This window comes from Dendropsophus ebraccatus, chromosome 15 (assembly GCF_027789765.1).
Source record: "Dendropsophus ebraccatus isolate aDenEbr1 chromosome 15, aDenEbr1.pat, whole genome shotgun sequence".
NCBI classification, from domain to species: Eukaryota; Metazoa; Chordata; class Amphibia; order Anura; family Hylidae; genus Dendropsophus; species Dendropsophus ebraccatus.
The window spans coordinates 11231615-11245297 of record NC_091468.1 but is presented as its reverse complement, the minus strand read 5'-3'; the positions used below and the strand labels follow the sequence as shown (position 1 = coordinate 11245297).

The 13683-nt window shown below is 43.9% G+C and overlaps 1 protein-coding gene across 1 annotated transcript in view; it reads right to left on the bottom strand.

Annotated features, from left to right (window-relative positions):
• USH2A (usherin) overlaps positions 1-13683 on the bottom strand; it is a 504580-nt gene that overhangs the window by 240091 nt on the left and 250806 nt on the right. Inside the window, exons 32-34 of the mRNA XM_069955428.1 lie at positions 12146-12305; positions 6696-6867; positions 1016-1163 (exon numbers count right to left, since the gene is read on the bottom strand). Coding sequence (XP_069811529.1) covers positions 1016-1163; positions 6696-6867; positions 12146-12305 — 480 coding nt within the window. The remainder of the gene's footprint in view (positions 1-1015; positions 1164-6695; positions 6868-12145; positions 12306-13683) is intronic.

The following is a 13683-nucleotide window of genomic DNA, read 5'->3' as shown; positions in this document are numbered from 1 at the left end:
GGGGGAACAACTACAGAGGAGAGAGGGAGGTAAAAAGTATGGTGGCTATCTGCATAGGGGGGATGTATACAGTATGGGGGAGCAACTACAGAGGGGAAGGAAGGTATACAGTATGGAGACAACCTGAAGGGGGGGGGGAGTATATAGTATGGTGGCTATCTGCATAGGGGGATGTATACAGTATGGGGGAACAACTATAGAGGCGGGGTATAAAGTATGGGGACTACCTTTATAGGGGAGATGTATACTGTAAGGGGGTAAGAGCTACAGAGGGGGTAGAGAGGTATACAGTATGGGGGGCCTTATTGCAAAGGGTGGCTGTACACAGTATGGAGGCCTATCTGCAGGGAAACTGTCAGTATAGGAGCCTAATAAGAGTGGGACACACAGCATGGCGGGACCTATCCCAAAAATAAGCACTAGAGAAGAAAATAATATACAGTAGGACCCCGTCTTATTTTTGGAGAAACACGGTATATATATATGTGTATATTATGTGTGCGTTTTCAATCTGAAGCTGTTGTGACTGGAGCGTGTAGTCACTTCTGCATTATTTAGGGTAAATGTTCAGCTTCTTGCAAATGGCTTTTGTCACACTCGGGTCCTCAGAGAGGCCGTCTTCAGAAGAACATGGACGTTTTTCTGCTCTGTGCATATCGCTACATATGAAAAGATTTACTGGTAAACTCACTACATTACATTTCATTTAGCAGAACAAATCTCATTTCTGACACAGTTTTGTAGTGAACAGCTCACAATGGGAGAATGCATAGGAACTGAATAGTGGCCACAGAAAACTGACATGTCAGTTTTCTATGGTGCCGCTAGGGATCCCGTCCGGAGTGTATACTATGTGTATACGCTCTGGCCGGGATTCCCTCAGCCTGCAGCACTACGTAAGTACCGCATAAATCACGGCCGTTGTGTCTATAGTGTCTATGTAAAGTTGGTGAGATAGTCCTTGATAATAAATGTGTACGGGTATATTGTGTTCTGTATATCCTGAGCATTTTACCATTTGGGTATTGGGGCTTTGTCCAAGAAATATGAAAAGATCCAGAAGAATGTGAGTGGATGTAGAGTGGCCCGATGCCTTCTGGTAGACTCTCCGTCGTGGAAGCCTGACTGATGCTGCTCTCTGTACATCCTCCTCCGGAACAAGCCTGGAAATAAAGATTGTAACTCCCATTGTTATGGTCAATATTTGTAAAATAACAATAACATTTTCAATAAAACATCCCCCAAAGTGTCTTAAAAAAAAAAAACAATCATTGCACTTTAAGGCTTTGTTCACACACTGTCAAAACAATAGCTGTTTTTTCCGGACAGCCGTCATGTCATGGCAAATAATGGACGATATTTCACAACAAAGGCCATTATTTGTATAACAAGGGCTGTTATAAAATAGCAGCCGTTATCTGTCGTTAAATGACGGCCATCCAGAAAAAGCAGTTGTCATTCTGCCAGTGTGTGAACATGAGCCTAAAAGTGCTCATGCACATCAGCGTAATTTCTGTCAAAACCACCAAATTAGCAGGAACAGCCCATTATAGTATTGCACCCAAATGTCAGATGAACCAGACATCAGTCAACAGTCTAAATTGTATGGGGGCCTGATCACTCTCCCTAAACAAATGATGTCAGGTGAGAGAAGGATTGGGCTTGTTGGATTTTAACTGCCCGACCCTATTGTTCTCAGAGAGAGAAGCCACTGTCAGAGCTGTCTCCATTGAGTCCATGTATTTGGTTGAATCTGGAAAGAAATTGAAGCTGCTGTTCCGTCCATATTTATAATTAAAATGACCCCTCTTTACCATTTTAATTAAAAAAATCAATTTAAATCCTCCAAAATTACATTTTTTTATATGTTTTGAAAATGTTTAAATTGTAAAAATTTTGCATTATTGATCTTGCCTTAAAAAATAATAAAAAGTGATCAAAAAGTCTCTTCTTTGCTGAAACTAAAAATCACGGCACAACAAAAATTTGTCATTATAATGCTCCATAGATGAAAAATAACAATAGGGGTCAGAACATAGATACAAAGACTCATTTATTTTTACAAAAAGTTAAACAGAACAAAAAAACTATATAAATTGGGCCTGTCACTGACCCGGTAATAAAGATAACAAGTCACTTTTACTTCAGGTTGAATGGTGTAAAAACCCTTAAAAGTTGTAGAATTTTAGGGGGGATTTTTTAAATTTCACTTACAAATATTTTTTTTCTTTTTCTGTATATATTTTAATAACATAAAAGATTCCATTATAAGTACAACCTGTTCCACGGGAAATAAGCCCCTCATATGACTGAAAAGTAAAAACAAACGTAAATCAACAAAAGTAAACTAATTTAGAAAAAAACTAAAGATAAAATTATTTAAATTTAAATTAGACAATTTATATTAAAAAATAAAAATAATCTTGGAGGCAAGGAGAAAAGAAAAATAAAGGGAAAACATGCCATGAAAAATCACCTTGATGGGAAAGGGTTAATCCTGTAAGATATTCTTGATAATATTCATATTTTCTTTTGCTTATTTTTTTCCTAGTATTTTATTTATTTTTTATTAACTTATATATTATAGTTTGAATATGTATTCTCCATGATAACTTTTTGCCTTGACCAAATATTTGTGTAAAATATATGTATATTTTTTTCTATTTTATTCACTTTTCTACATCATTTTTTTGCATTGCATTTAATCTTCCAGCTCTTTGTAGAGACATGTCACCTTAACTACCTCTCTTACTCGTTCCTATGCACCCCCCCCCCCTTTGGAAGTCGCCTCGCAGAGACATTCCTGTGATCTTTAAATGACCCCACCGCATTTAAATTAATGAATGTACACCAGGAGCTATCCAATATATTTTTAGACACAGACATAAGGTAAAATGCTAGATTGATTCATATTAAATGTTACCTTTGCAATCTCCCAGATTAGGCACAAAGGATATGCAGATCATCTTGTGCCTTGTATTGAATAATTTTTTCGCCTAATTTTTAATTGCCGGCAACATTTTTTTTTACAATTTAATGTTCAAGTAATAATGGAGAATATATTTAGAAAATCCAAGTGCATACGGAGCAGGGTAAATGTATGCATGCTATCCACATCAATGTAAATTTATTCATAATCAAGGGCGGAATATTTCATATGGTATTCATCAAAACAAATATCCATATATAGAATTCTAAGTTAAGTAAAAAGTCTGAACAAAATAGGTAAACTTGGGCGCATTTGTTAAACTGATCATGAAAACCTAATATGTAAAACAGTGGAGAAGGTAATCAAGAGAAATTGTGAAAAGAAAAGAGCGATAAAACAATGAAAATCGAAAACTTTTTGAAATAGAACCCAGTAATATAGGTTATTTGGTGACATAAAGACGGCCAAACCCATTGGACTTCAGCCAGATTGGCTGTGCATACTGGTCTCTCAACTTTCCCATTACGAATGATAAAAGAATGGACGGTAGGATTTTTAGCATGGGAGATAAGCTGCAGCAGGGGACTTAAAGGGGAAGCCCAGCGTCGGGCATTTTTTCCCCAAAAGAGCCAGGGAGGAGGTGGCCGAACATAACAGCATGCACCTACCTCCCTGGCTCCAGGGCAGGGGTCCTCTGTCCTCTGCTCCAGTCCCCGGGCCACTTCCTGGTTTGAGTGGTGACTAGAGATGAGCGAATTTGCCGAAGTTTGGGTTCGTATGAACCTGAACTATCGGCTTCTGATTCCCGCTGTCTGCAGCCTCCGTGAACAGGGTGGATACAGCGCAAGGACTGCCTGGAAAACTGGGATACAGCCAATGCCAATGTCTGTATCCCAATTTTCCGGGCGGTCCGTAAGGCTGTATCCACCCTGTTCACGGAGGCTGCAGACAGCGGGAATCAGAAGCCGATAGTTCAGGTTCATACGAACCCAAACTTCGGCAAATTCGCTCATCTCTAGTGGTGACATGTCAGCTCGCTCAGCCAGTCAGCAGCTGAGGCGGGACCCCACTACGAGAGAAGCTGACATGCAACGACCCAGGTCCCTGTTCAGACCAGGAAGCGGCCTAGGGACCTGGAACCGTAGCAAAGGGGACAGTGGTGAGCAAGTGAGGTAGGTGCATGGTGTTATGTTTGCCCACCTCCTCCCGGCCAGACGTGGACTTCTGCTTTAAGGTGCCCATATCCCTTCAATAGCCATTTACCCATTACAGCCATGGACCACTAGACCAATTCAGTATAATGTGTGTGTGGGGCCTCTCCTTGACTCCTGTGTAAGGGGGGGGGGGGGCTCTCCATGACTCCTGTGTATGGGGGTGGGGGGGCTCTCCATGACTCCTGTGTATGGGGGGGGTGGGCTCTCCATGACTCCTGTGTATGGGGGTGGGGCCCCTCTCCATGACTCCTGTGTATGGGGGTGGAGCCCCTTTACATGACTCCTGTGTATGGGGGGGGGGCTCTCTCCATGACTCCTGTGTATGGGGGGGGGGGTATCTCTCCATGACTCCTGTGTATGGGGGGGGGGCCTCTCTCCATGACTCCTGAGTATGGGGGGGTGGGGTATCTCTCCATGACTCCTGTGTATGGGGGGGAAGGCTCTCTCCATGACTCCTGTGTATGGGGGGGGGGGCTCTCTCCATGACTCCTGTGTATGGGGGGGGGCCTCTCTCCATGACTCCTGAGTATGGGGGGGGGTATCTCTCCATGACTCCTGTGTATTGGGGGGTGGCCTCTCTCCATGACTCCTGTGTATTGGGGGGGGCCTCTCTCCGTGACTCCTGTGCATGGGGGGGCCTCTCTCCGTGACTCCTGTGTATGGGGGGGGGCCTCTCTCCATGACTCCTGTGTATGGGGGGGCCTCTCCGTGACTCCTGTGTATAGGGGGGCCTCTCTCCGTGACTCCTGTGTATGGGGGGGGCCTCTCTCCATGACTCCTGTGTATGGGGGGGCCTCTCCGTGACTCCTGTGTATGGGGGGGCCTCTCTCTGTGACTCCTGTGTATGGGGGGGGTATCTCTCCATGACTCCTGTGTATGGAGGGGCCTCTCCGTGACTCCTGTGTATGGGGGGGCCTCTCTCCGTGACTCCTGTGTATGGGGGGGGGGCTTTCTCCGTGACTCCTGTGTATGGGGGGGGGCTCTCCATGACTCCTGTGTATGGGGGGGGGCCTTTCTCCGTGACTCCTGTGTATGGGGGAGGGCTCTCTTCGTGACTCCTGTGTATGGGGGGGGGCCTCTCTCCGTGACTCCTGTGTATGGGGGGGCCTCTCCGTGACTCCTGTGTATGCGGGGGGGGGGGGGCTCTTCATGACTCCTGTGTATGGGGGGGGGCCTTTCTCCGTGACTCCTGTGTATGGGGGGGGCTCTCCATGACTCCTGTGTATGTGGGGTTATCCTTCCATGACTCCTGTGTATTGGGGGGGTGGCCTCTCTCCATGACTCCTGTGTATTGGGGGGGCCTCTCTCCGTGACTCCTGTGTATGGGGGGGCCTCTCTCCGTGACTCCTGTGTATGGGGGGGCCTCTCTCCGTGACTCCTGTGTATGGGGGGGCCTCTCCGTGACTCCTGTGTATGGGGGGGCCTCTCTCCGTGACTCCTGTGTATGGGGGGGGGGGGGGGCTTTCTCCGTGACTCCTATGTATGGGGGGGGGGGCTCTCCATGACTCCTGTGTATGTGGGGTTATCTTTCCATGAATCCTGTGTATTGGGGGGTGGCCTCTCTCCATGACTCCTGTGTATGGGGGGTTATCTTTCCATGACTCCTGTGTATGGGGGGTTATCTCTCCGTGCCTCCTGTGTATGGGGGGGGGGGGCTCTCCGTGACTCCTGTGTATGGGGGGTTATCTCTCCGTGACTCCTGTGTATTGGGGGGGGCCTCTCTCCGTGACTCCTGTGTATGGGGGGTTATCTCTCCATGACTCCTGTGTATGGGGGGTTATCTCTCCATGACTCCTGTGTATGGGGGGTTATCTCTCCGTGACTCCTGTGTATGGGGGGGGCTCTCCGTGACTCCTGTGTATGGGGGGGGGGCTCTCCGTGACTCCTGTGTATGGGGGGTTATCTCTCCATGACTCCTGTGCTCGGGTGGTATAGCTCTTGGCCAGTTTATACAGTATGTAATCTGTATGACTAGCTTTTGCCTTCCTGGTAAATTAGAATTAGTCCATGTGTCAGCAGTTTTAGAGGTTGTGACCTTCAATGTCACACGAACTCCAAGTCTTTAAGGGGTTTTCCATGATTAGTATAAAAAAAAGGCACAGCTGCTTTCTTTCAGTAACAGTGTCACTATTATCCATGTGCTGTGCGTGGTATTACGACTAGGCTCCATTGACTTCAACAGAACTGAGATGCAATACAACATACAAACTGAGGACTAGAGTGGCGCTATTATGGGGGAAATCAGCCAAGTTTTTTGTAATCCTGGACAACCACTTTAAGACATTTTCACATTTTCAACCATGCTTCTTTCTCCATACATACAGAGCCTACTGGAACATGGCACCATGACAAACCCTTACAGGCATATGGAGGTGCACTAGACGCCTCATTGAGGACACATGCATGTCAAACCAAACTGAGCGAGTATGTGGAAAAAGCTGTGGTCTGAATGTCTATCCTACCGAAGGATTTCGAGGATGTGACTCACATACACCTAGAGCCCACCCCGGCTTCATTCATTTATACCAATAGGTGTTAATTCCAATACTTACACTCAGTTTTATGAAGTATTTGGTCCCTGGTGTTAGTCCCTGGATGATGTAATCTAGGAACAGCTCTGTACTGTTATAGACAGTGGTCCAGGGACCCCTGGTGCCCGTATCATCAGAAATATGAAGCATATAGCACTCCAGTACGCCATTGACTATGTCCGGCTCATCCCACCTGGGAAATAACAAAGTGTATTGTAAGATCTGTATAAGCATAATATCATAAAACCAGCAACTATAATAGGACTGAATTAATAATGCATCTGTTATTAGGCAATACCTGTGGTTCTGTGATTTATGGAATATAAACTGGAAAACAGCAATTGTATATGTATCCCTTCTATATGCATCGCTATTAGATGTATCCCTACTATATGTATCCCTTCTATATGCATCCCTACTATATGCATCCCTACTATATGCATCGCTATTATATGTATCCCTACTTTATGCATCCCTACTATATGCATCGCTATTATATGTATCCCTACTTTATGCATCCCTTCTATATGCATCGCTATTATATGTATCCCTACTTTATGCATCGCTATTATATGTATCCCTATTATATGCATCGCTATTATATGTATCCCTTCTATATGCATCGCTATTATATGTATCCCTACTATATGCATCGCTATTATATGTATCCCTACTATATGCATCGCTATTATATGTATCCCTACTATATGCATCGCTATTATATGTATCCCTACTTTATGCATCGCTATTATATGCATCCCTACTATATGCATCGCTATTATATGTATCCCTACTATATGCATCGCTATTATATGTATCCCTACTATATGCATCCCTACTATATGCATCGCTATTATATGTATCCCTACTATATGCATCCCTACTTTATGCATCCCTACTATATGTATCCCAACTATATGCATCCCTACTATATGTATCCCAACTATATGCATCCCTACTATATGCATCCCTACTATATGTATCCCTACTATATGCATCCCTACTATATGCATCGCTATTATATGCATCCCTACTATATGCATCGATATTATTTGTATCCCTACTATATGCATCGCTATTATATGCATCCCTACTATATGCATCGCTATTATTTGTATCCCTACTATATGCATCGCTATTATATGTATCCCTACTATATGCATCCCTACTTTATGCATCGCTATTATATGCATCCCTACTATATGCATCACTATTATATGCATCCCTACTATATGCATCCCTACTGTATGTATCCAAACTATATGCATCCCTACTATATGCATCGCTATTATACAGTATGTATCCCTACTATATGCATCGCTATTATATGCATCCCTACTATATGCATCTCTATTATATGCATCCCTACTATATGCATCACTATTATATGCATCCCTACTATATGCATCTCTATTATATGCATCCCTACTATATATATCCCAACTATATGCATCCCTACTATATGTATCCCAACTATATGCATCCCTACTATATGCATCCCTACTATATGTATCCCTACTATATGCATCCCTACTACATGCATCCCTACTATATGCATCCCTACTATATGCATCCCTACTCTATGCATCCCTACTCTATGCATCCCTACTATATGCATCCCTACTCTATGCATCCCCACTACATGCATCCCCACTATATGCATCCCTACTCTATGCATCCCTACTCTATGCATCCCTACTCTATGCATCCCTACTCTATGCATCCCTACTCTATGCATCCCTACTATATGCATCCTTACTATATGCATCCCTACTATATGCATCCCTACTATATGCATCCTTACTATATGCATCCCTACTATATGCATCCTTACTATATGCATCCCTACTATATGCATCCCTACTATATGCATCCTTACTATATGCATCCCTACTATATGCATCCTTACTATATGCATCCCTACTATATGCATCTTTTTTTTGTCAAAGAGTCAGAAAAAAGGAAGTCCTGTGTTTCCCGGGCCATCTTAGTGCTGACAGAGAGAAGGCAGTCATGTGATTGATGGACACATTGAGCCGTGACTCTCTGTACTGGCCGGAATTCCTGTGTTTAGTCTTTTTTTTTTTTTCAACCAGCACAAGTCAGAACATCTGCCTTCAGGAGACTGGACTTGGATACAGTAAGTATAGCTGTTATATAGCTGCCTTCAGGAGACAGGACTTGGATACAGTAAGTATAGCTGTTATATAGCTGCCTTCAGGAGACTGGACTTGGATACAGTAATTATAGCTGTTATATAGCAGCCTTCAGGAGACTGGACCTGGATACAGTAAGTAGAGCTGTTATATAGCTGCCTTCAGGAGACTGGACCTGGATACAGTAAGTAGAGCTGTTATATAGCTGCCTTCAGGAGACTGGACCTGAATACAAGTAAGTAGAGCTGTTATATAGCTGCCTTCAGGAGACTGGACCTGGTTACAGTAAGTATAGCTGTTATATAGCTGCCTTCAGGAGACTGGACCTGGATACAGTAAGTAGAGCTGTTATATAGCTGCCTTCAGGAGACTGGACCTGAATACAAGTAAGTAGAGCTGTTATATAGCTGCCTTCAGGAGACTGGACCTGGATACAGTAAGTATAGCTGTTATATAGCTGCCTTCAGGAGACTGGACCTGGATACAGTAAGTATAGCTGTTATATAGCTGCCTTCAGGAGACTGGACCTGGATACAGTAAGTATAGCTGTTATATAGCTGCCATCAGGAGACTGGACCTGGATACAAGTAAGTATAGCTGTTATATAGCAGCCTTCAGGAGACTGGACCTGGATACAGTAAGTATAGCTGTTATATAGCTGCCATCAGGAGACTGGACCTGGATACATTAAGTATAGCTGTCATATAGCATCCTTCAGGAGACTGGACCTGGATACAAGTAAGTATAGCTGTTATATAGCTGCCTTCAGGAGACTGGGCCTGGATACAGTAAGTATAGCTGTTATATAGCTGCCTTCGGGAGACTGGACCTGGATACAAGTAAGTATAGCTCTTATATTGCAGCCTTCAGGAGACTGGACCTGGATACAGTAAGTATAGCTGTTATATAGCTGCCTTCAGGAGACTGGACATGGATACAGTAAGTATACAGTAGCTTTGTTATATTGCTGCCTTCAGGAGACTGGACCTGGATGAAGTAAGTAGAGCTGTCATATAGCTGCCTTCAGGAGACTGGACCTGGATACAAGTAAATATAGCTGTTATATTGCAGCCTTCAGGAGACTGGACCTGGATACAGTAAGTATAAATGTTATATAGCTGCCTTCAGGAGACTGGACCTGGATACAGTAAGTATAGCTGTTATATAGCAGCCTTCAGGAGACTGGACCTGGATACAGTAAGTATAAATGTTATATAGCTGCCTTCAGGAGACTGGACCTGGATTTCTGGTAAGTTCAGCTTTGTTTTATAGCATGATAACGACAACAAAAAGTAATGAATGTATATTGCAAACTTGCTTTATACCACATCTACTGTTGATTTCGACTTTGAAAGTTATAAAGACAGTTAACCACTTTAAAGTGTAACTGTCATTTAAATGTCATTCTTCAGAAATTTTAAGAAACTCTGTAATAGGTTTTACTACGCAAAAGAGTTTCCTTCTGTACTTAAAAAGCCGTTTTCCTATCTCCAGAAGAAGCATGATTTCTGTTCCCATTATGCTCATGCTCTATGGAGAGGGGCAGGGGGGGGGGGGGAGTGAGCAGGGAGAGGAGAAAAGACAGCCCTGAACAGCACATCTGTTAGGAACCGGTGACACCAGACACACAGAGACAGTGAGCCCTAAGCTCAGCCCCGCCCACTGACTACCTACTTGCCCCCCTAGGCTAAACCCTAGGGCAGCAACTGGGCGGCGGTCCCTGTACTGGCTAGGTGGGACACAAAGACAAGACAGACAGACAAAACACAATGAAGAATGGTCAGCAATTCGGGTCACAACAGTCTGGCAGCAAGGTACAAAATCAGGATCCAAAAGAGTAGTCGAATAACAGGCAATATGGTCAGGGGCAGGCAGAAAGCAAGGGTAGTCAGAAAACAAGGCAAGGGACAGAAAACCAGAGGTAATGCAGATAAATGCAGGCAGAGCTGGAATGCAGGACAGGGAAGCTATACTGAATAACCAGCAATGATCTGGGATACTGAGAATGACTTATAGTGAATCAGAGCCCGGTCCAGAATCCCATTGAAGCAGCCTCCTGACTGCAGAGCATACACAGCTGACAACAAGGAAACTGACTGGCTATAGGATCCCTCAATCACAGAAACCAGAGCAAGAAAGCTTAACTCTGAACCTGCCAGAGAGCTACACAGGTGGACACGGGTGTGGTGGAAGCCTGCTAATCACCACCCAGCAAGGGCTGGAATAAGACAGTGTTCAGACCAGGTTCAGACATAAATGAAATACAAACATAAAAGTGCAGAATCATGGCCAAAAGCGCAGTCTCGGTCGTATCTTACGAACTGAGGACTGCGCCAAGGTTCCAACAGGAACATTTATGACAACATCATCCAGCAATCTTCTCTCACCAAGCTCCCAGAAAAGCAGTGACCTTTCTGACCTTGGAATCCAGCGTTTTATGCATCCAAACTGTCTTCAAACTGTAGGAGCTGGCTCTGTACTCTCCCTGCTCACTCATCCCCCTCAGCCCCTCCTCCCTCCATAGGTTATAATGGACTCAGCAAACCCCTCTTCACTTTGCTCCTCCACTTTGCTATCGGCTTTGCCTGATAAAGAACAAATAAAAAGTAAAGGGGGAGGCCAGAAAAATTTTTTTGACTACAAACAGGGGCCTTTTTGCCTTAAAATTGCATGTACTATTGATTTCTGATATAAATTTTTAAATGAAAGATACATTTTAAAGAGATATATGAAAAATAGAAAACCCCAGCAAATATTCAGCTAATGCCTGCTTTATGTTTGCTGTCAGTTTTTAATTTAACATTGCAGCTCTAACGGCCTGTTTAGTGCCCCGACTTTGCTGCTCATGCTTCTGCATTTCACTCTGAGCCGGTGGGCGGCCATGTTTATAAATGACATTTGTTTTGGTCAAAAGATCAGTATTGACCGCTGGCCAATCAGAATTCATCGTCACTGGGCCAGTGTGTGCATAGCAGAGGGACGACTGACATCACTTCCTGCATTTGGTCTGATTTTTTGCAGTTAGTAAAGACCAAGTGGCCTCAGTGATGGAACCTCAAATACAGTTTGCCAGAAAGTGAGATGCCTAGGGGCCGATTTTACAGCATATAGAAAACAGGCAAAAAAAAAAAAAAAAAAGTAAATTGTTGCAAACAATATATGTAATATATCACCTTCCCTGCTGACTTATCATCATTTATTGGTAATGACAGCGCCCCATCAAAGGTTTCAACTAGAGGAGAGCGCAACACCAGAGCACGCTCCAGTCCGATCCTATATCCTAGACTACCTGTAGTGAGAGCAGTGAATACATACTGGACATGGATCCTCGTAGAATCCACCACCGTGAGCACTGGTGGAGCGACATATTGGGGAGGAAGCTGTGCTGTAGTCACTGTGACTTGGGAACTGTTCGTACATCCGGCCACCGTGCATGCAGACAACAGAAACCGGTGCGCGCTGAAAGCCGCCAATCCTGCAAGACAAAGGAAACAAAAGAGGTCATGTTGTAATAAGCAAAAAATTAGAAAGTTTCTAAATGATACAGGATCACCTCTTCACCTTTCAAAGTATTTCATCGCTTCTCATCTAAGGCCTTTGGGATTATCAGAAGCTTTGCCACCCTCTCCACAATTTTTATCATCTCTGCCTGGAAGGGCGATGTACAGTACCGCAGATAAGGGATGTCTGTATTTCTTAATGATGATTAGATGTAGAGATACTGCTCTTGGTGAGGGAAGAAAACTATTTAAAGGGTTTTCTGGATTACAAAACCAATTTCCATACACCCTTTTAGGGTATTTTGAGTTAAGAGGAGGGGGCTGTTTGTTTAGGAGTCTTATCTCTAGTCTAGAGTAGTGTAGAGTGCTTACAAAGAGCGTCTCTCTCCGTGGAAGATCTGTCCTGTCCTGCACTACACAAATAAACCATTGAAATGAATGAGCACCGTGTAATGCTTTGTTTCTCCTGTGGTGGTGCAGCAGAGAGGTTGTGCACTTGCTTTAGTTCTACTGTACAACTGATTGCTGGGAGTCCATGCACATTTTATAGTAGAGAAGACCCGGCACTCACCAAGTAGTTCTGCTCATTTATTGTAGTGCAATAGGCATCGGGTACAGTGAGGACAAGCATGACCTTCATCATCGTAAGTAGTGCTACTAGAAGATGCTGATGAAGACCATGCTTGGCCAAAACGCGTCCTTACTGTACCTGATGCCTATTGCACTACAATAAATGAGCAGAACTACTTGGTGAGTGCTGGGTCTTCTCTACTATTTTTCTGAATACCTACCACCTCTAGCACCACCACCTAAGGAGGCGCCATCCTCTCCATGTCACCTCATACACATTTTATGACCAGGTTATTCTAAATAATGTCTAAATAAAGTCAGGGCTATAACAATGACCAGAGATGGGCTAACACTTTCTTAATTCCCTTCAAATTGGCTGTCAAGTTAGTTAGAGATAAAAGCAATTTGAACATGCTCGAGCCTGATCGTTCAGTATTTGACCACACAGCAGAAAAAGAAAAACTTGCGGCACTCACCATCTTCGTATAAATGCTTTTATTCCATGAAGGCGTGAGGTGTGGATAGAGCTAGGGCCCTAGCTCTATCCACACCTCATGCCTTGGTGGAATAAAAGCATTTATACGAAGATGGTGAGTGCCGCAAGTTTTTTTTCTTTTTCTGCTGTGTGAACGGATGGCTATGAACTTTCTTTAAGTTCAGAGCACCACCTGATTGATTTGAGCCTGAAGCGTTATGCAACAGCGGTAGTTCCGTAGAGCCATTAATGAAAGCACTTGCATATGCTGGGAGTGCCGAGATATTTATCTTCTATTTATGTTGAGT